The sequence below is a fragment of the Dreissena polymorpha genome, chromosome 6 (assembly GCF_020536995.1).
Source record: "Dreissena polymorpha isolate Duluth1 chromosome 6, UMN_Dpol_1.0, whole genome shotgun sequence".
In the NCBI taxonomy this organism is placed as follows: Eukaryota; Metazoa; Mollusca; class Bivalvia; order Myida; family Dreissenidae; genus Dreissena; species Dreissena polymorpha.
Genome location: NC_068360.1, coordinates 55791200 through 55814990, shown reverse-complemented (window position 1 = coordinate 55814990; position 23791 = coordinate 55791200). Strand labels below are relative to the sequence as shown.

Genomic DNA, 23791 nt, shown 5'->3' with positions numbered 1-23791 from the left:
GTAATATATTTCTCCGAAAATATTTCTGTTTTCAGACTTTTTGATACATTGTGTGATTTTCTTTAAAGGAGCAGAACAAAAGTTTGCGAAAAGCGTTTAAAAAGACATTCACAGTACTTCAACAGCTTGCTAGAGGACACCGTGGTATTCAAGAGTATCTATTCGACCGGCTAGATCGTCTGCTATCGATTGCAAAACTACCTCAAGAAATGGGGCAGACACTAATAGAGGTATAGTAAAACATTATATTTAATTGTACCTTTGTATTAATAATATCTAAAAGCTGGTTGGTATGGAATTGATCGGGTTTTAATTAGTTGAAACACGCGGTACATGTACTAAGTCTTCAAATAAATATATGTTTTATTTCGTTAATTATGATGTTGCAATTGAACGCACATCTATACGCTCAGAGTATATTGAACTAATATTTTGAAGATTTTATTAATACACTTTAATAAATCAGGAGGGAAGACGTATTTGAGGATTTCGTCAATTATTATATAAATTCAGACTTATAACTCTTGTGACTATTGAATGTTTTAATACACACATATTTTAGTGTGTGTATGATTTAAATTTGTATGCAATTCGTCCACACTTACTGTTGATACATTCCAAAGCCATTGACGTTGTGTTTTCTTTGTTCCTTTGGTGTTTTGCTTTCAATTGTTGTTCAAAAATGCAGAAAATAGTATTTAAAATCGCAAAAACCAAAAGCTCTACATGACTTCCGGCTGACTTTGTGTGTACCTATTGTTACATTATCTTATGTTATTTAATTATGTTTGTAAACAAGTGGTGTATATTCATTTTTGATTTAAATACTTATGCATGAATGAACTATTAGTTCAAAAACATTTTGCGCGTATTTTCTTACATATCTAATATACATCTTTATTAGAACAAGTCATAAAAACACACATTCTTTTGCAGGTTTTTATCGGAAACGCAAGGAATTGTAAGGCGATAGAACCACGCCATATAGAGAAAATAATAAAGCTGTTCATGACTAACAAATCCTCAGCAAACCTAGACCTATTGAGTGTCATTGTAAAGCCGGAAGTTTCAGATGTGCCATTGAAGCGTAACCAAGACGCATTTATGACATACTTCAGAAAGTTTAGAGCTGAATTTGCTTCAATCATTGACTTAGATGACAGCGCACGGTGTGTAACAAACTACCATGCGCTTGTATTTTTTTGCTAATTTTTAAGTATTCAAGCAGTGTCTATAATGGCATCTACTATGTATGTGTATTATTGCAAAAAGTTGAAAAGAGAACAACAAATGTAATTTAACGATTGCCATAAAGAAGTTAATGTGTATCTTTTGCCTATTTATGTCCATTCTCATGATTCTAATATGTTATTGTCATTTATTGCAGAGACGCCGTTCTTACGTCAGATAATGTAACCTCTGTGACTTCTCTTATTTCTTTGGTGGACCTGCTTGCGATATGTGCTCAGGTAAAACGTAAATGCTCAAGCATGTTTTTTACAGCTGACATGTGTAGGAAGATATGTGAAGATAAATAGAGCCCTTTGCATCCTCTGTACATTTTCAAGTATTTTCAGTACTATTAAAACAGATCTACAACATGTTAATTAAGGTCATTGGGAACAATCGAAATATCAAAAGTTTTTTTCTAAACGGATATTCTTCTTACTCTGGTTATAGATTCTTTCACAATTGATTACTTTACCTTAACGTGAATGTCATGCTGTTTTATTATTTGTTGACCAAGACAAACACAATATAACTCATTTATATCATTACAGCAATTTTGATTAAAGACGAATAACGTTTATGATGAAAACGTTTTATATGTTTTGTGACATTTTTAGGGTGGGAACAGTTTCACGACTTCGGTATGTAAGCCGATCTTTACCATTCCACAGCTGTTGAAGATTTTAAATAATAATAGCATCGTTGACTATCGAAAGAGACCTTTCCTCCGCTTCTTAGTGTGGGTATATGTGTACAAACCAAGCGGACAGGTTGAAAGTGGAACAAGAACCGTGTTGGATGATTCGTGAGTTGTCAAAAATTAACATACAAATTTGAAAATGATAACACTACATCTGACATATACTTTCTTGCTAGTTTTTTGAAACCCACCTCTGTCTATACGTCTTGATATATGTCTACCTTCGTTGAAACAAACTTAGTTAATACCAATAACAGTAATTCAATTATCCACAAAATGACCTAACATAATTTGGTAAGCTGCAACAGGCAGACATAATATCTAGCATCATAAGATCTTTTTGACTGTCTTTAAGACTTATTTGAAATCAAAGATCATTACATAGATATCCATATCCTTTTTTAAGTTTTTGTATCCTCGAACACATCATAAATGATGTCCTATTTCCAGTCTTCAGACGCTGTTAGCGTTATTGTAGCGTCTTCCTGTGTTTTCGGTTGATGTTTGTGCTTTTGTTATGAATGTTGTTTCTAGTCTAGCGCATCTAGCGCATTTGTTATGTGTCGCCTTTTTTAGCAATTGCTTCCTCGCTAGTAATTAAATATAAGCCTTGAATGATATAAATTTTCTCTCTTGTTGGTGGAGGAGAAGTTTGACTGTATGTGTATGTTAATAATACAACAGTTTGATTTGGGATGTGTATGCAGGAGCTCGTTTTTCTGTACATCAATATTATCTTATGTCAAGCCTTTAGAGACTGACAGTGGTAGAGTAACGTCGTATTGTGTTATCGGTTCGTGTATGTTTGTTTGTTAAGTACGTGTGTTTTGTATAGTGCATTTGTTTTCTGTCTCACTATTTGTCAATTGGTTCCTTGCAATACATAAAAGACCGACTTCTATCATCAGGGCTTTCCCTTGTGCTGGTGAAGCTGAAGTTCCACTGTGTGTGTATTTGATAACTGCAACACGTTGATAAACTTGTGCTGTGTTGATGCAAACGTTAATATCAGCGGACCTATTAAATATGTTGTCCTATGTAAAGCCATCTGAAGCTTTCAGTGTTACAGTAACGGCGTATTGTGTTATCGCTATTTGTTTGAGCGTTGGTTGTGTGCGCGTCTGGTTTGTCTAGTTCATTTGTTTAATGTCTCTTCCTTTGATATTTGGTACAATTATCATACCCTGGGTTAGCTGACATTTCGCTGTGATTGTATAAGGTCGTAAAAATAATAAATATGAAGCCCGATCGGCGCTTTCCTTGTTAGATAAATTCAGGGAAAATGATCTAATTCTTTCAATAATATTCGTTCTTGCTATGAACCGACTTCGGAAGTGCCCATATTAACCGAACGCGTCCAATAGAATTTAGCAAATATTACAAGGTTGACTCAACCAACCTACAAAAAAGCGAATACCAAAGGCGAAAATTAAATGCAATATACAATACACTTAATTATTAATAAAAACTCGATATGGTTTGGTACCACTCACAACGAGAACCCCCCCCCCTCTCCACTCCAAACGCTATAAATTACAGCACCATTTGGTCGTACATGGAAAATATACGTGGGACGTTAAAGACTATAACAGACTATGTCAAGAGCAACCCAGACTCAGTTCCACAACTTCTACGGAGGATATCATTATCTCAAAGGTAAACACATTTATATGTGACAGTATGATCTTTGAACCTTAAACACTCGTGGATTAACTTCCACGGGTATGTTTTGGTTTAACAATCCTTAAAGACTATGTTGATGTATACTTTAGCATTATTAACTCTGACATTTTTAGATAATTTCACAAACAATCACGTTGAGTCAATTCGAATGCAGATGATAGTTGATTATATCGCAATTCGTTAAATGTCCATTTCCCTGTATTAAATTGTTTTTTTTTTAAATATTTAAGTTTGCCACTTTCTTGCGTTTTCTGTAGGGACATATCAGAAGATATAAAAGGCTCAGTCCGTTACCTGTTTGATGCTGTCATTCCATTCATTCAGGTAATTAATAATATTGACAACTATATATCGAAGTTGCTCATGTACACAACACTGCAATTTATGTTTGAATTAAAAATTGATATTGCTATGAATGTGTGAGTGTGTGTGTTGTCTCTTGACTTAAGTAAAATAGCTCCTATGGATAATCGGAATATTCTTCTTCTGATGCACCTGGAGTTAAAACATTTTTGTAAGAATTTCTGTTTTTACATAAAGTAAATAATGTTATAAAATTGTATATTGTTAAAGAAACTAATTGTATATTATATAGTACAGTATGCCATATGAGAAAATAAAATACGATGTAACAATTTGATAACCGAAATTCTGGACTTGCTTGAAAAAACTGGTTTTGAAGATGTTTGGATGCATCCAATGTTTTTATTCCTATTGTTAAACTAGACTTATTGATATGTACATAGGTGTGTGGCGAAATGATTTTAGTGTTAACCATCATTGATATTATGCAAAATATTGATACATCGATTTGAAAGATCTGATTACCTTAACATAATCCAAAACTTTCATTTAAGAACAAATATATCAAAACTAAGACTTTCGACTCATATTAAAAAGATGAATCTGAGAGACGTATAAATATTCATAAATCTGAACGTAAATGTAGTATGTATACTCAAATGATATCAAAGACGAGTATCATTTTGTAATCGTATGTCCTCTTTATACCGATATTAGAAACAATTATATTGACACATTATATTATAGCCGACCTAATATGCATACATTTATACTATTGTGAAGAAATGCTTACACTTAAGTTTAACCTAATCTCGCGATATATTGTAAAAATTCTGTTAAAATGAGAACTGAGTCATTGAATGCAATTGTGGAGTAGTCGAGTCCGCATTACTATGCAGTTCTTCCTGCTAAAATATTGTTAGTTCGTATAATTATATAATGATAAACTGAATTAACTTTCTGTTCAGTTTTGTTCTGAGATTGTTTAACCGTTTTAGATATATTGTCAATGCCGTCTTCCGTCTGGAAAACTCAGCGATTCTACACAAGCAACAACAATAACGAATCTCGCCAAAGACTTCCAGGTAGAAACTAATAACACGTTAAATGATCATAATATTACTTATGCCCTATTTAGAACATATTAACATATTTTTAAATAAAAAGAGTATGTGTAGTTAGATTTTGACAATTTTAGCTTTTGCTTAAGTCAGTATCCATTAAAATAGCATCGCAATATATAGACTGTGCCATGATAAGGGCCAAATTTTTAAGTGTCAACTATTTTGTTTTCAATTGCTTATACAAATAAATTGATAACTATGAGATTTATTCTTTATACATAAATTATTTTGTAAAATTATTTGTAATATGTACAAATGGAAGCATTATAGGAGTTTACAGTTTGTTTTAAAATGTGTAATCCGCTCTACGGACATGAATCATCCTGAAGTATGCAACAAAATATGAAATTTATAATTATTTTAGTATAACTTTTAGTATTTTCATTATTTGATCATGAATACATTATTCCATTATTGTGTACAGGAGTTCATAAAAATGATGTCGACGCACTGTAGTTCTCAGCACCAAATACATGACCTAGTGACGTGTACACGAGTACTTATATCACGTAGCGATTTCTCTACAGATGACGTAAAATTATTTGAAGGCAAATATGGTCAAGGGAAAGTCGTCGTTTCTGCAACAAGCGATGCACTCCAGGTGAATATATGTTCAAACACGCGTTGTGGATATATTTTTCCCGGTGTTACCAAATATTTACACAAAATATGTCTGCAAAAGCAAGTGTAGCAAACACCACTATCGTTTTAACAATAAGTAACATTGAATATAATAATTCAAGTAAGGATTTAAATGATTCTAAATTAGAAATACACAATTACTTTCAAAATATACAAATGCGATGCAATATGTTAATATAACTGTCATTCGAAAGGTTAATGATAAAGAATGATCAGTGATTTAATTAGAAATGTAACGCATTCGAAAACAATTAAATGAGTAAATAATAAATTCTCGATGTCCTTTCAAAATTGTGGGCATATTGTCTGAATGCAGCTTGCCGTTTAATTGCTTTGAAATAAACACTGAAATGACTATCGAAACAAAGGGACTTTTGTTTGAATACGCTACTCCTTTTCGTAGTGACTTTTATCACGTTTCAAACTGCTTACTATTTGCAGTCATACGAAGGGGAATTCAAGGATGAAGAAGCGATCAACCGTCAGTTAAAGGCGTTTGCGAGAAATGTGAAATCTGCGTATGAATGGGAAACTTCTTTGTCGAGCCAAAATGAGTTTTCAAGCGAATCAAGTAAGCATTATTTACAATCCCGTACTTATAGACAATCGACCGTAATTTGAAGTTGTACAATTTTGAAAATGTATATGGTTTATTATTATTGTAACGTGAATATATAAACACTGTAAACACTGTATTGTTATACGCTATGTACCATTATCCACCGGGATTTATTACTAGAATTAACGTTTAACGATACAGTTTTTTAATATTAGGACAATGGTTGATTCTGATATTATCACGTTATTGCATCTGTATATTTATCTGAATAAAACGGAAATCGGTTATCGGTTCCATATAAGAAACAAATTAATTATGTTTTGATAGATTTTCTTAACGAAGTTTTGTTTATTATGTAAACGACAATCGTATATATTCATTCAAAGTGAACACTAAAATAATACAACCGACCAATGATAACATTTCGTATCGGATGGTGTTTAGGAAATATAATGTTATATATTATAATTAATATTCATTCCTTTATGAATACGCAATTAAAATGTATTTCTTATTCAACGCATGAAACGTGAAGATATCATGCCATCAAGCATTTTGAATGTATATGTTTCATGTATTCTGCATTTTAAAATTCCAGCGTATGGTAAAACTGTCCGAGACGCAGAACTACCTAAGGGACCGGGTTTCCAAGCACACATGCACTGCTTCATTGACGAGGCTGCCCACAGTCTACATGGACAATACAACATGTCAGAAAAACTCGTCAAACAGCTGATGTATGTGCTTTTGATGTGCAAGTTGTATAAAATATATGAAAATAATGAATCGTAATTTTATATGCTGCAATACATATACGGTTGCATATGATTGATTATATAGACATTAAACAACCACAGTGAATGCCAAAATCAATACCAAAGCAACCATTCACAACATGAACCCCAAATATAATGAGTTTCAAGACGATTAAACACACGTTCAATTCGATATTAGCGATTTTAATATCAACAAGTTGTACTCTTAAAATCAATGTATTTCACAATGAAAAGTAGTTCAGGCGTTCGAATATAACGGACAATAATGAAACACAAATATAGTTATATGTTGTTAAAACAAATCCGCATAAAACAATTTATAACTGATGGAGAGTTCCGAAAAATGCAAATGTCTTGTGCTAATAACTGTGTTTTCGATTGGAAAGATTTACATTTGAATATAACGAGTCTTTTCTAATCAATTGTTTAAAAAAAGTTAATTCTAGATTATTATTTGTCAACGCATACTCTGTTAAGAAAGTCTACATCGAGTTGTCTTCCATTTTGACGAGATCCTGCATTAAATTCAAAAAATTATATTATTTCAGACATTCCACAAAGCGCTCAAATCTGAGTGCAAAAGACCAACGAGATCAAACAGAGGTGGACATCAAATGTTTGCAGTTGTTGCGTGGAATCATTCTTAAAGAAATTGATGAATTACCAGTCGACTTCGAAAAATGTCCAAGATTGCATAAACATCAGTTAACTGTGATAAAAGAGATCCAGTCGGTGCTGAATAAATTTGGCCTGATATGTGAGGTCGTTAGGCTTGTATCAAGTGCAAATGATCTAGTCTTCCGAGAGGCATTGGCACTGTTGGAAACGATGCTGTTCAATGGGAACGAGGAAGTTCAAGTAAGCAGAATAGTTTAATGTATTACATTTGTGTCGATAGTATAATGTGTTTATTTCAATCACATCACTTTTTGATCTTTGCCGATTTCGCTTGTTCTGAACATTATCGAATACTATATACAATAAAAGCACATGTTATCGATTTCAGACCAGTTTGATCGAGTATTTTTCCGAAAGGAAGGATGACACGTTTTTTCTGGTCTTTCAAAGGCGAATATCTATGAGCAGCGGCGCGATAAAGTACAGGTTAGACAAACACATCTTGGAGTGTGTATTGTTCGATAAGATAAAAACTTTACATTTCAAGTCATCATTCAGATAAATATTTTTTTAGTTTTAAATCTAAAGCAATCGATTTACATCAACGGTATTAAGACACAATATTATTATATTTTGCTGTACACACACCTTTTTTAAATTCGTTTGCATAATGGTCTTCGAATAATTTTCAGCTTCGCGCAACGTTGCTTAGCACAGGTTAGTAATTTTACATACATATAATTTAAACAAGTTTAGAAATATAAACCGTTGGCACTGTTAACTGAAATGTACAATTACATGTATCTTTTTAGGAATAGAATCGTGCTAACTATAATTCGAAATAATTGTTAATTAAACGTTTCGTGAAACAAAACAATCATTCACATTAAAATTCAACGCGAACATTTTAACCGTGTGAATGATTGTGCTTTGATAAATGTAAAATCTACACAATACCATACTCATACAATGATAAGCGTCTGAATTTACATGTTCTCGCCATTCATCAAATCAATTTGCCCGAATTGTTTATTCAAATTATGATTATCTTACTTGTATATGTTGAAATTATGTTTGTTTAAGAATCTTGAACGAACAATGACGGTACCGGTGGAAATTCCGGAAAGTGACGGAATTTCATCCACGTTTTCTAATAATGTAAGCAGGAATAATAAAGTAGCCCCAACGTTTATCCCTACACAGGTAAGATATGTAGCACAGGTAGCTTACATCTTGAGTAGTATAAACAGAACTTCAGGTAATACATCTATTTGGAATATTTAAAACTACTTAGTATAAACGGATTATTTCATTAGTCCACCAATGTTCAAAACAGTGCTAATTTTGCCATTACAGGAAAATCAACGGAAAGAGGAAAGCAAACTGTCTTTCACCACAGATACAATACCACAAGATATCATGGACGATGGTTGTTTTGCAATGGTGCTTAATGTTCTACGGCTGATGTGCAGTAATCAAAACTCTAGACTGCAGGTAAGGACGTGTATATTACTTCAACCAAAGTAACGGTAATCATAATAATGGTATACGACTGTTAATAAACTAGATGAATAACGAAGCTGACTATCATTATTTTCTTGGTTAAAGTTGAAACAAGCGTGATTATGCAGCCATAATGTTGCCAGTCCTATTCCATTATAACTAAACGCTCGTAAGACTTTGAACTCAGTTTCTATGACCTGTACTCATGTCTTTGCAACTGCATTGGCTGGCTGCATTGACATTTCAATGTTCCAGAACCGGACACGTCTAAATGAATATGTTATAATAATGTTACTTTATATGCAGTTGGCTTATTTTATAAACGTTTATTATTTTAGAGCCTTTGACAGTTTGTAAAATGATAACCAACTGTTTAAAGATGCGTTATGTTTATTGCATTGTTTTATTATTATTTCGTAGGATCTTCTTCGTGAACAACCTGAGAGTAGCACATCCATAAACTTAGTTGCTGAGACCAGTGGTGTTGTTGGTTTCTTGTATGAAAATATTTCAACGGATTCCATTCATCTTCTTACTCGAGTCTTTGAAACTCTTGCAGACTTATCATCGGTAGGGGAACATATTACACTTACATTTTTTTAAGGAACGCTACGCGCTCACATACCACTTCGGAAAGGTTTTTGGTTTAACGACATATATCCGCTGAAGTAATCGAACTATATGTATGTATAAACTACGGTTCGCATCTTTAAGTAATGTTAGACAAAAACATCACTTGCAGACGAGATTTAAAATAAATTCGTTCAAACAATAATGTATGCATAGATTTGTGCACGTATTTAATGGTCGAATATTTGCTGAAGAACATCGCATTTGTGATTCTTTTCTTCATTAAAAAAATGCGCAATAGAGAAACAACCAAACATGGTCAAACAATAATTCTTTTGAAACGTCATGCTTTGTATGATTACAAATCGATGACGGATTCATATATTTTTCAGTGCAATCGTGGAAATCTCAAGGTGGTGTTCGAAAGTCATGTATGTGCCAATGCAAACCACATTTTACAAGTCGGTATGTACGGAGAATGCACTCATAGAGAGGTAAACAACTATGCCAACACACGTATTAACACAAGTAGGATTTTCTAACATGTGCATGTAAGAAATATGTTAAAATGACTTGTTGACAGATATTTGAATTTGACATCATTATTTTCAATGCCGAAAGTTTGATTTACAGTATTTAATACATTATGTCATATAGACAATGTTATTAAAAAAATTAATAAGTTCCACATAGTTTAGGTCGAAACATTCGATTCAGAAGTTAAATGTAACCGTATCTTCTTAAATACTTCAGTTTCTTAACTAAATGTAACTATATACTCATATTAAGTTGCATTACATGATATTCTATTCTTCAAATGGTATGCTTGCACGCCTATTTGATCCATGGATTTGCACGTCATTAAACAACACTCTTTGAAAATGTTAAACACTTACTAGTTATTATTGCATTGTCATTATATACATGTTATTTGCACAAGACATGGATATAGTGCGCATGATTTGTTTCAGAAATATTTGAATATATCAATGTGCAAACGTTTCTTTTCCATAACTTGCCGGATTGTTCCTGATGTTTCGTTCGGAAATTCGAAAATCAAAAAGCTTACATGTGCTGTTTTGTAAATGTTGTTGAGTTTATTTCGCATGACTTGTTTTGAAACCATTTTCAGATTTTCCTATTGAAACAATCTATCGGGATGTTGTTGAGATGTTTTACTGAAGAAAATCGTCACGGAATTAAGGAACATGAGAATGAATCGGTGGTATGTATTTTAATTAAAAGATGCAAATGGCTTTATAATATATTACAATGTCCGTTTAAGTGTTTATCATGTGCATTTGATTTACATATATTGTCATTTTGCAGGAGGTTATGCAATGTCTGGATGTTGGTGACTTGATCAAGACAATGACTGAGGCATGGAAGGCTTTCAATGTAAGTTTGAAAAAAAATCCGTTCGACGTTTTATTTATGCAGTCCGGTTAAGTATAAGGTGTAACAGGCGTCAACACACTTCAAATATTTTATTTGGCTTGAACAATTATGATTAAAATACATATGATTGACAAAACTTATAAATGTATGTCAATCCAAATATTAGACTTCATATTGTTACTGACGTGTCCGATATTCGCACGGTTTCTTTAATAGTGAATATCGTTATTGTTTAGACCCCAGCGGACGAATCCCTCGTGCCGTTAGTGCAGAGTGTGGGATTTCTGTTTTATCATCTAATCGCTCGAAAAATGGAACGTCATAATGACAGCACGGTTCTGGAAGGTTTGTCTACTACAACGTTAATTGCAGTACCCCGTTCCTCTTTAATATTATTACACTGATGTTACAAAAAAATAATTGTGTCATTTGTTCGTTAATATATGGATATTTTATATGTATATGGATATTGTATATTAATATGCATTTAAATGACATTGATTTCTTCAGATATAAAGGACGAAGAAGTGAAGAAAGCCTTAGAATACTATGAGAGTCACTCGATGTCAATCGAGATTGTTAAGAATGATGTTGTCCAGAAAATATATTTTAGAGTCAAGGACAAGGTAATGTGACATGGGTGAGATTCATCGTTGAAAGCATAATCGAAGTATGACCACGGAAAATTGAACCGGATAACAAGCAGAGTGAACGAACATTACAATAGAGAACATCTACTTAAGCATACTTTGTATTGAGTAGTTAATCAAACTTAGAAATAGACAATTATGAAACTCGTGTTTATTTATTTTCTTGAATTATTTCTTGTCCATTACCGTTCTGAATTTGCATTACATAATAGAGCGTTCTGCGTAAAGAGGTAAAAGACAAATTCAAGAACGAAATTGATCGCAGTTCCCAGACTACCAAGATACAAGGTCTGGTCGATTGGTCCAACGACATTGCTAATGATATCATAAACCGACGCAGAATCAGCATCAATCCTTTTGGTCGACTTCTAATTAAATTGTGGTAAGAGAAGGAATTCATTTTGAAAAACCAACGCATTATCATTTCACAATTTGCTGTAGGCAAAGCAATTATTTTTGGTGTTTGTTTTTAATATAAATTTTATGGTTTGTTGTATTAAGCCTGGACGTAATTGCAATTAAAACGATGGAAGCGATGTATCTTTTTAAAGGGAGTAACAAATTATCCATTATTGCTATGTGACATTTTTAAGTATTTACTGAATGCTCGTATATATGGTAAGGCCGTCGAAAAAGGGTAAGCTGTTTTCAATTGCGTTAATATGAATAAACACTATTGTGTATATCAAGAAATTCATCATGACCGTAACGGATTTAATTAGTGTCGTACAATATACCCTTTAATGACGACGCATTTTTATGCCCCCCGGATCGAAAGATCGGGGGTATATTGTTTTGGCTTGTCTGTCTGTCTGTCTGTCTGTCACTGTGTCAGTCAGTCAGTCATTCATTGTGTTTGTCCCAAAACTTAAACCTTGGTTACAACTTTTGCAATATTGATGATAGCAACTTGATATTTGGCATGCATGTATAACTCATGGAGCTGCACATTTTGAGTGGTGAAAGATCAAGGTCATCGTTTAAGGTCAAAGGTAAAAAAAAGAAATAAAAGCGGCGCATAAGGGGGCATTGTGTTTCTGACAAACACATCTCTATATTTAAGTGATACACAATTATGCATTATTTGTTGCAGGACTCCACTGAATTACCTGGTCATGTTGTTTACCCTTGCAATTGCCGTCGTCATTATGGTTACGTGGAAGGGTGATGCTAACCAACCAAGGTCGGAATTCGGCTTGAAAAATAGTTAACTTACCATATGTCGTCGCGTATACACATATCCGAATAATTCAATTTAGGATGTAGCGGTTATAGCAACGAACGTTTACGCAGACACCACATATGTGACTCTATCACTATTGCCGTAAAAACAGCCTCTCAAATGCAATTAATACATATTAACCCTAAAGCATGTTCCTTATCTTTTAAATCTCATGAAGCTTATAAAACGGCATATACCCTTTACTTTATCATAGCAGAGTTGTAGATCATCATTTTTCCCCAAACACAATTGATTAGGTAAATAAAATCGCTGTGCTGAAATACAGTATTTGAACAAACAACAACCGGAACAAAGTTTCTAATTATTTTTGTTTAAGAATTAACGCCGGGTATAGATGGCAGGGTGGAGAGATCGCCATTTACGCTCTAGGGGGCGTTCATAACTTCCTGTCATTAGCGATTTTGCTGAGCTACATTGTATCCAACAGACCAAGACTTCCGTATACTGGGAAAGTGTTCCGACTATTTAGGTAAATCGACAAATGCACATCATTTATACAAATCACATGTCTTATTCAACAAAGCATATACATCTGAATTTTCGAAAACGCTTCATACTGAGGGATTGTAAATATCTTCAAATGATTTATAAGTATGGTTATGGTAAATTCACGCATCCACATCATTTACATTAACCATACGTCATATGCAACAACAAAGATAAAATCTGCATTGTCGAAAATGGTTCATGCTTTGTGACTGTAAGTATCTTGATATGAGCCGCGTTCTGAGAAAACTGGGCATAATGCATGTGCGTAAAGTGTCGTCCCAGATTAGCCTGTGCAATCCGCATAGGCTAATCAGGGACGACACTTTCCGCCTAAAATGGATTTTTGCTTAGAAGAGACTTCATTTAAACGAAAAATGTCATAAAAGTGGAAAGTGTCGTCCCTGATTAGCCTGTACGGACTGCACAGGCTAATCTGGGACGACACTTTACGCACATGCATTATGCTCTGTTTTCTCAGAACACGACTTATATTATTAAAAAATAATAATTGAGGTCATGTATATAAGACACTCGGTAAAAAAATCGAGTACTGCAGCATGAACACAATAACTGCATTTGTTCGTGCAACATCAAAACGTACGCAGCCACCGCTGAGTATGCTTGTATAAATATTGAATCTCAATATGCATGTACAATGTAGCTGAATTAAATAATTTGTGTAACACACTTAACAGCAAGACAACAGCCATTTTTAACTAATAGTATTTTGAGGAAATCAAATGTTTGAATAATTCCGCAGATGTACTTGCACTATCGATCAGATGTCAGTTTGGCATCAGAGATTGGAGTTATCGTACAGCATTTTAAGTAAATAGGACGGGTTACTTATTTCCTAGATGTTTTGTAACTCGGTTCTCATTATTTAAAAGTGTTTTTGCATTTCCGACATTATCTAATCCTATATTGATCAACTAAAATAAAACATTGTTATATATTGTATCATTATTCCCATTTCTCTGTCAGTGAAGCGAACGATTTCCTCTGTTATATCGAACTTTAATTGAAACTTCATACATTTCATACCCAACGATACACGCATTTCTGAGTTTGGTGCCGCTTAACAGAGCTGACATAGCGATGCGTAGAATAAACCTCGTTCGTAACAACGCTCTTGGAAATCGCTTGATAAAAAAATATAAAATATGTGGTCTACTGTTAGGAGGGTGCTTGAGTGTAAATGCAGATTCGACAATTTATCTCAAACTTTTTTTGTATTCCATTTAATTGAAAAAAATATTTTTGTAGTCTGGCTGTTTTTCGTTCTAAATATTCCAAATGATTTGGGTTCATTTAACTGTTAGTTATAATGACTAACGAATAAATTACGTATATTTATATCGCTCAATATTGTTTAATTAAAATAATATCCATATGCCTGTCCTGCGACACGTCCCTTATGTATTTTGGGTGTAGCAATAGAGCAGGATTGATATGTTTTTGATTAGAAATGACGAGACATTAGAAGATCGACAATATCGATCACGTCTTGAGGTGAAAATCTACGACTGGAAGACAATATACTACGTGGTAAGTACTTTATTTCAAAATGAATAGGTGCTATAATGCATACATGATCTGATCATGTAGTATATTGATATGACATTTAATTAGCAGTGCTTTTCGTTTTTCTTTGTGTTGAGGTATTTTTCGAACGTCTGACAATAAAAAGGGGGTAAAAAATAATTATCTTGTGCAGGTATAATGAGGTATTTATTTATACAATTATTCCAAATATGTTTAAAAATGAATACTAAAATACGGTTACTAATTTTCATCCTTTGATAGTCTGTTGATCATTTAGATATTAATGGGGTGCTTTGCAGAAGGTGATATTACGTATGGTTAACTGTTAACGTTGCATTCCAATGTCTTTCTTTTCCCGATAATCGCGATTAGCTAACTAGCGAGAACAATAAATACTGGTAGCACTTGTATCGTACTGGACGATTCTATTTTAGATTGTAATTTTGTGACTTGTAGCCGGTAGAGCTACCGAGGATTACCTGCGTAGGTGTTATTCCATGGTATGTGCCTATTCCAGACTTGCGTTGCTCTATGGCGGGTAAAGTTACTGATGTTGACCATCTTACGTTTCATTCCACTGTCCCTTTATATTGCAGGCATGCATGATCTGCTATGTAGCCGATACAGTTACTGATATTACCCGACGCATGTTTCATTTCACTTTCTGTGTCTTTTAAAGACGGTCTTTGGTCGCTCCGTAACCGGTAAAGAAACTGAAGTTTACCCTCGTAATTTTCATTCAAATGCTTAGTGTTATACCAGGTATTCATGACGAGCTGTAGTGCGGCCATACTCATGTAATGCGGCCATACTCGCTAACATTTGTTGTATGACTAATTTACAATTAAATACCTTCTCATATTCCAGACAATTAAAGGATATGTACCCTGTACCATCACATATGTTTACATGCGTACATTTTATTCCACTGTCTGTTCCTATTCAGACATATATTGTGTGATTTTTATAGCCGGTAGTTTACATACGCACGTTTCAATCAAGTGTTCGCTCCTTTTTCAGACACAAATTGGTTACTCGGTAGCCGGTACAGGTGCTTGTTATTTAGCACACGTTTTGTCAATTTATCCAGATTTTCCTGGGTTGTTCTGTAGCGGGTACAGTGACTGACGGCTACCTGTTTGCGGTACACTTTCTCCACATTGTAGAGATGAATGCACATCTCAAACGTGTCTTGAAGTCAATTACAACGAATGGTGAGCCATTAACAAAGACAGACAACAAGCTATTATTTGTTAAACAGTATTGATCTATTTTTATCGGTTTGCTTTGAAACAGGTGTTTCGTATATGTACTGCTTATGCACATATGTTCTGATCATTATCCGTGTTCGTTCTTTCTGAGAGCAATTAACGAGATCAAACACAGCCATTTTTATATGAATGAACTATATGTTTCAGCGTAATACGTTTATTAAAACACGACTCCTATTTGATTAAATATTAGTTTTAATTGTATTTGATTAAATATTAGTTTTAATTGTATTACTACGCCTTTATAATAAAATTATAATATTGTATATGAGCCGCGATTCATGTGCGTAAAGTGTCGTCCTAGATTAGCCTTTGCAGTCCGCACAGGCTAATCAGGGACGAAACTTTCCGCCTTAACTGTTTTTTTTTAGCTTAGAGGAGACTTGTTTTAAAGAAAAAATATCATAAAAGCGGAAAGTATCGTCCGTGATTAGCATCTGCGGACTGCACATACATTAAAACCCCTTTTCACGAAGCACGGCCCATTGACATTGTTTTCTTATTTCGTTCACAGCGAAATCCCTGCTATTGGTCGCATTGCTCGGGCTGGCCATATTCTACATCTACGCCCTTATCCTGTACGCCTTTTACCGGGACTGGAAGTGGAGTGCAGACAATGGCCGACATTGCACTACGATTTACGAGTGCTTTGTATCTATCTTGCACCACGGTCTGGTCGAAAGTCCATATGCGGTAAAATGTAGTCGTCTTGCAATTAATTTGAGCAAGTTTTAATAAGTAAAATGTATTCAGTGTTATATAATCATGATTTTAACTTAAGTGTCGAAGCGCTCAACATGTGCCTTTTTATTTAGTTACGTACATTACTTCGTTTATTAGAGTTATGCTAAATGTTTGTCTGTATCATCCCATTAAGAGTCACATTTAATGGATTATATTAGTGAAAAATGTTTAAGGTTCAACAATACTCTTGAAACAGCGTTCTATTTTCAGCAATTTGAAGGTAACATGACGGACAATTTCAAGGAGGCAATCGGGATCATGTTTTTTGACGTGTCTTTCTTTATCATCATTACGCTGCTTGGGTTCTACATCATCCTCGGCATAATCGTGGACTCTTTTATCCAGCTGAGAAACAGCCGGGTAAGACATAACATAATAGATTTTAATAGAGGAATTTAAACTACTTAACAACTTCCTGGAGATTTATCAGATGGTTACCGCGATGTCCACAAATACAGCAAATACGCTAAACACACGATGACAACCGGGTTTGGCATCTTGGAGCTGTAAATGCAAAGTATTTATTTTATTATTTTAAACGGGCTTGTAGGCTTGCCTTATCTCACATAGAGCGAAGGATAAGGACAAACCATACACGTGGTGTCATGCATCTCACAAATAAGCCGTTAACCCATTTATGCCTAGTAGACTCTCCCATCCCTCTAAATTGGATCACTTTATTTCCAAAATTAGGGATGTCTAGTATATTTATTTCTATATCTAGAATATTTCTTACAGAAATTCCTTTAAGCAAACAGCGTAAACCCTGATGAGACGCCGCATCATGCGGCGTCTCATCTGGGTCTACGCTGTTTGTCAAGGCCTTTTTCTAGACGCTAGGCATAAATGGGTTAAAAGTGCTGTTAATGCAATATTTATTGCATTTAGTGTATATGCTAATATGCAATGGAATGTGTAAATAATCATATAAGTAAAACATGAAACACAGTTGTGTTTTGTTTAGGGGAGAATCGAAGACGATTTAAAGACGGTCTGTTTTATCTGCGGCAGAAAACGTACCGAATTTGGGCTACATGAAAAGGTAGTTTTAAAATGATTCGTTTGTGTTAACTTACGTTAAAACAATATATATTGAGTGTTTTTGTGTTCACCACTATAATGAAATGACACTGTTTGTACTTCTAGTTTTATACATGTTGCAATGTTTCATGATTATTATGCACCATTATATATCGTAACCTAATATTGTGTTTGCTGGCTTCAATTTCGAATGCGCAACATTCTGAACAGCATTGTTATGAGAAAATCTTCGTGCATAGATCCAATCAAAGACATAGAGGCTATTTGTTCATGTCGTTGAAAGATTGTTTGTTATTTCACAAGTAATCATAGAAAATATATTTTCAAGAGTGGCGCAGCCGAACAGGCTTATCAAGGACGACACTTTCCGCCTACACTGGACTTGTGCTAAGAAAATACTTTCTGTAAATAAAAAACACCACAAAAGCGGAACGTGTCTTCCCGGATTTGCCTGTGCGGACTGCACATGCTAATCTGGGACGACACTTTACGCACTTGCATTAAACCCCTTTTTCCCCAGAGCACTGCTCATATTGTATGTATAAACTTTTAGGATTTCACCAAGCACATTAAGATCGAGCATAACCTATGGGCGTATATCCTGTTCTTTATCCATCTCGACGAGACCAATCGACAAGAGTATTCTCCCTTAGAGCGATATGTGTTTATGAAGGTACCCATTTCATATATTTATTGTGATGATAACACGAAAATAACGTTTAAGTCCATTAATCGAACATTCTTAGTATTTGTGTAAGTAAATTTTACTACTTTCATGTATTCTTGTAATCAGCAGCCAACTGGTAGTATGTTGGAGCGATTGACATGTTTTAGAAACCGTTATTTAGTCATAAATATGCCTTTCAATCATGTTACCTTTCTCTCTCTCGAAAACCGATGAAGTCCGTTTTAATATATAAAAATGCTTGTATATATATATATATATATATATATATATATATATATATATATATATATATATATATATATATATATATATATATATATATATATATATATATATATATATATATATATATATATATATATATACATATATATATTACATTTCGGGGGTTTTACTTATCATACATTTATATCTTGTGTCATATGTCTTATCACCAACAACAAACAATTGCTTGTTACGTTGGTTATAATGTTAATTATTTAATTGAATACACTTATTATTGATAATTATGTACTCCTTGCAAAACTGACACAAATCATCGTTTATCGATATTTTCATGTCCATATGGTTTGTACATGCACCCTTATGTAAGTATCTGTTTGCGCTCCCCACACAGCTGATTAAGAACGAGCTTGACTTCTTCCCCATCCACCGTGCCCCTAGCTTGGAGATGGCGGATGCTGGTAAAACGGTAGAGCGTCATAATGATCCGATTGATCACGTGATACCGACCGTAAAGCGTTTGGAGAAGCAGATGGAGTTCTTGGTGACCCGGATGAAAGACAAGGTAAATCATACACAATGTAAAGTATACCAGGATAAACAAGTTCGGACTTTTTCTTTGTACAAAATACATACTGTTTGCAGGTATTTCGGATTTTCGGAAACATATTTTTTTACCATGATAAGATGATTGCATCATTTGTACATTTTTTTATCAATGGTTCAAACTTTCCGATTCGAATCTAATAAGTTTCTGTCGCCATCTTTAAATAATTTGTTTAATTTTTTTAATACTTTTCCGATGAACTTTATTTTACAACGTTAGTGTTTTGTGCTCTTTTGATAAAGACTTATTTGGTTTACGACTGGGGATAAGATCTAGGGTATGTATTTAGTTTTGCTTTCAGGAAGAAGAGTTGTCTAATAAGAAATCGAAAAAGCGACCGAAAACTGAAACAAAGCCTTGATTAAAGGACATAATTCAGAGACGTACAATATTGGACATTTATTGAAGTTGTGTTTGTGTTTAATGTCTTTTATAATCATTTAATAGTATGCATGTTTTATCGTAATAATCAAATATCAAATATAACTGTAATTAGCCAGCAAGGACAGATTCCTCAAAACGGAGACAGTCTCCCAATCCGGAGATGTCGCCCTATCGAGTGACATTTCCTAACAAAACATACCCAATTGTGTGTCCCTCGTATCGGAGACATTCAGCCGAATACGAGATTGGCTCCCGATCCAAGAATCTGTCCTAGCTGTTAGCGCCGCATTGAAAAGAGATTCTGTGAAAGGCGTTTTTGAAAATTTTCTAATAATATCTTAACTGGTAAAGTATATAACATTGACTTACTCTAAAAATTATTATCAACAAAGGTTTATACAAATGGATTGCCGCTTATCAATAATAAAACGTTTAACTATCAATAAATATGAACACTGGTGCCAGTAAATTAAAATTATATATTTTTTCGGAAAACAAAAAAGTGCTTAATTTCCGAAATTTTGTGCTTGTTAATTTATAATTTGCATCTATCGGAAAGCAAACGGTTCTGTACAGTATAAACTCCAAAAATACATCTAGTATCTAAAAGGTAGCCGTTCGAGTGCATTGCATTCTTTTTGTTTGATCAAAGTCTTTAAATTAGGTTGTCCATGTAACGGTCTTAAACGAAATGCGTTAGGTGTGTTTAGTTCACGTTAGGAAATCGATACATATAATATAACTGTATAATAGTATGGAAGTCCTTTTCTCCTACCTTTTTAATAGTTTTCGCATGTCTAGTGTATTATCTTCCTTGTATACATTTAATTTATTAGGAGCTTCACTTATATCTATATACATATCACTTCCATAATTCTCCTTTAATTCATATTACTTCTTTATTTAACCAAAGTACTGTTATACATAAAACTGTAAAGCTGCATTTTGGTTAAAGGATGCATAGAAAATGTTATGACAACTGGTCTTCACGTCAGAATCGTACTTACATTCAATTCGAGCAAATTCCATTATTGCTAGAGTAGAATGTTTAAAACGTGATTTTTCGGTTAAGTCCACACAGTAACATTTACAAATTTAGACAATTTACGTAATTAAAATAGTATGTGTTTTCTATATTCAGTTATGTTTCCGTTGGTATTTATCTGTTTGCTACATGTTAATGATATAGTTTATTTATGAGAACATTTTTGAAACACTGTGCGTTGCCGTGTGCATTGTGTTTATTTAGAATGAGTATAATAGGTTTAAGATTTGTTGATATGCATAGTGTGCGCTTTATTGGCAATGGGTTTTTATAATTGGATCAAGCCCTTATAGCAACACATGCATTCTACTTCGAGGTGTATTTGTAACTTCTTTACAATGAGTCGCGTTCCGAGAAAAGTGGACACAATGCATGTGCGTAAAGTGTCGTCCCAGACTGCACAGGCTAATCTGGGACGACACTTTACGCACATGCATTATGCCCAGTTTTCTCAGAACACGACTTACATGACATAAATATGCCTTGTCGTAAAAGAATGAAATCTATTGATCGGGTTTACGTTCTTATTAAATATGCCCATGTCCGAGGTAAATGGAATTTCAGGTAATTGTAATAAAATCGTTGCCTTGCATTGTATTGTAGTGTTTTATGTTTAATTTTTCAGGTAATTATCCAAGTGGTGCATATGTTTTTTTGCATTAAGCATAATATATTATCGAAAAATAATATGAAACAAATGCAAATAACATTGTCAGATATTTTCATGTTATGTACACGCCGTAAATGGGATACCAGATAAATTGTGTCGTGTTCTGAAAAAACTGGTTATAATGCATGTGCGTAAAGTGTCATCCCAGATTAGCCCGTGCAGTCCGCACATGCTAATCAGGGACTACACTTTCCGCCTAAACTATATTTTTGGTAAGGAGGGACTCCCTTGAAACTTAAAATACCATAAAAGCGGAAAGTGCGGAGTGCACATGCTAATCTGGGACGACATTTTACGCACATGCATTATACCCAGTTTTGTCAGAACGCGACTAAATTATAAGAAACGTTGTTAAATGTGTTTCAGTTGCTATGTTCATCGTCTTTTTAACCCATTTATGCCCAGTGGACTCTCCAATCCTTCTAAATTGGATCAATTTATTTCCAAAATTAGGGATTCTAGTTTATTTATTTCTATATTTAGAATATTTCTTACAGAAATTCCTTTAAGCAGATAGCGCAGACCCTGATGAGACGCCGCATCATGCGGCGTCTTATCTGGGTAAACGCTGTTTGCCAAGGCCTTTTTTTCTAGACGCTAGACATAAATGGATTAATCATCAAATACCGGGAATGCAATTATTGCAATTCATGCCTGAAATACTAATTTGGAACACACGTGCTTGTGAAGTTGTCACATGAATGTATAATATATTTCATTTTAAACATGCATAAATACAAACAACTGAGTTTCGTTGGGAAAATGGTTAGGCCGTGGAACGTATAGGCATCTGACGATCGGTGGATATTATTGCAGAACATGTATTGATAATTTGTACAGTTCGTGTTTATTCCCCTGTTGAGTTGCAGAAATGTACTCATTCGCAACACTAGAAGAATGCTGGTTCCTAACGGTCTGAGCTTTATAATACAACTACAGTATTAACAAACAAGCACATTTTGTCTAATAGGAATTTTAGAAGTCAGTCAGTTTGAAGTTGTTTTTTTACAATTTATGGGACCTGCCATATGTTGATCCCGCCCCTATTGTCTGTCCATTCAATCTTAGATCTTAGAATGTTTCACTAAATGTATTATTCATGTATTTAATTTAATTATGTATAATTTATTTAAGTTTTAAATAACCACTTAATAAAGTGACTTAAAACTTTTCGGTGTTTCGTGTGTTTCTCACAATGAATTACGCAACATTAACCCTGACCGAAAATGCCACAATGGCATTTTAAAATAATATTATAATGAACACTACCTTACTTCGCCATTTAATTGTGTAAACTAGTCAAATTTCTTAACAACATATTGATCAATTAAAACAAGGCAATCGTTGTCATTTTTTTTCCTATGTGACTTGTTATTAAAAGGACGGTTATTTTGTGTTTAGGAACATTGGCGTATCTTGTGCTGTGCTATTTGTTTCACAAGACAGTTTTATATCACATTCTTAGTCTGTAAATAAGTTTTAAGTTTTCATGAGTATATACATTTTCTCAAAAAATGTGCATAAAGCGTATATATTAAAAACGATATCAGGGCATTTTATATGATTAGGGATTTTATTTATGGAAATAAAGTTACCGTTTTGCCTTTAAAATAAACCATCGAAACACTTACAAGTCGTTTCCCGATTCAACTTGTATTAATGACTAACATTTAATTTTCTATCTGATGCAATTTTGTACATGTATTTTTTACCCTTCGTTTTGGTGTAGTAAAAACACATTTAACTTGCACACCAATAACACAAATAACTCGTGAGACAATGGTAAACTTTTATAACTGAGATCGCGTATGCATTGATATCGGAGAATGGACACATGGACAACGTGTAATGAAAACGAACGTTCTTTTTAGTTGTCCGCGACCCTTAAACAAAACGTTATATTCTTAGGTGAAATCGATAGAATTCTTCCTTTTCAAGATATTGTATTGTAATGTGGTTGACATTTTAGGTAACCAAGCAACCATGGGGCTGATATCTATTTCATACAAAACAACAACAAACTAATAATCATTTTTAATAAAAACAAGGTTGTGTCTTACTAGCCGTTCACAGTACAATTGAAATG

The 23791-nt window shown here is 33.8% G+C and overlaps 1 protein-coding gene across 1 annotated transcript; it reads left to right on the top strand.

Annotated features, from left to right (window-relative positions):
* Positions 1-74: 74 nt before the first annotated feature.
* LOC127836388 (inositol 1,4,5-trisphosphate receptor type 2-like) lies at positions 75-22875 on the top strand. Its single transcript, XM_052362998.1, has 32 exons — positions 75-230; positions 937-1169; positions 1388-1469; positions 1848-2035; positions 3470-3586; positions 3871-3937; positions 4915-5001; positions 5465-5641; positions 6124-6253; positions 6840-6978; positions 7566-7875; positions 8024-8121; positions 8328-8352; positions 8719-8838; positions 8992-9129; positions 9559-9708; positions 10101-10202; positions 10841-10933; positions 11038-11106; positions 11343-11451; positions 11617-11732; positions 11969-12138; positions 12850-12939; positions 13316-13468; positions 14955-15036; positions 16124-16247; positions 16819-16997; positions 17259-17408; positions 18013-18090; positions 18643-18762; positions 19394-19564; positions 19908-22875. Exons 1-32 carry the CDS (start codon positions 210-212, stop codon positions 19965-19967), a joined length of 3948 nt encoding a protein of 1315 aa, XP_052218958.1. The 5' UTR covers positions 75-209; the 3' UTR covers positions 19968-22875.
* The last annotated feature ends 916 nt before the right edge of the window (positions 22876-23791 follow it).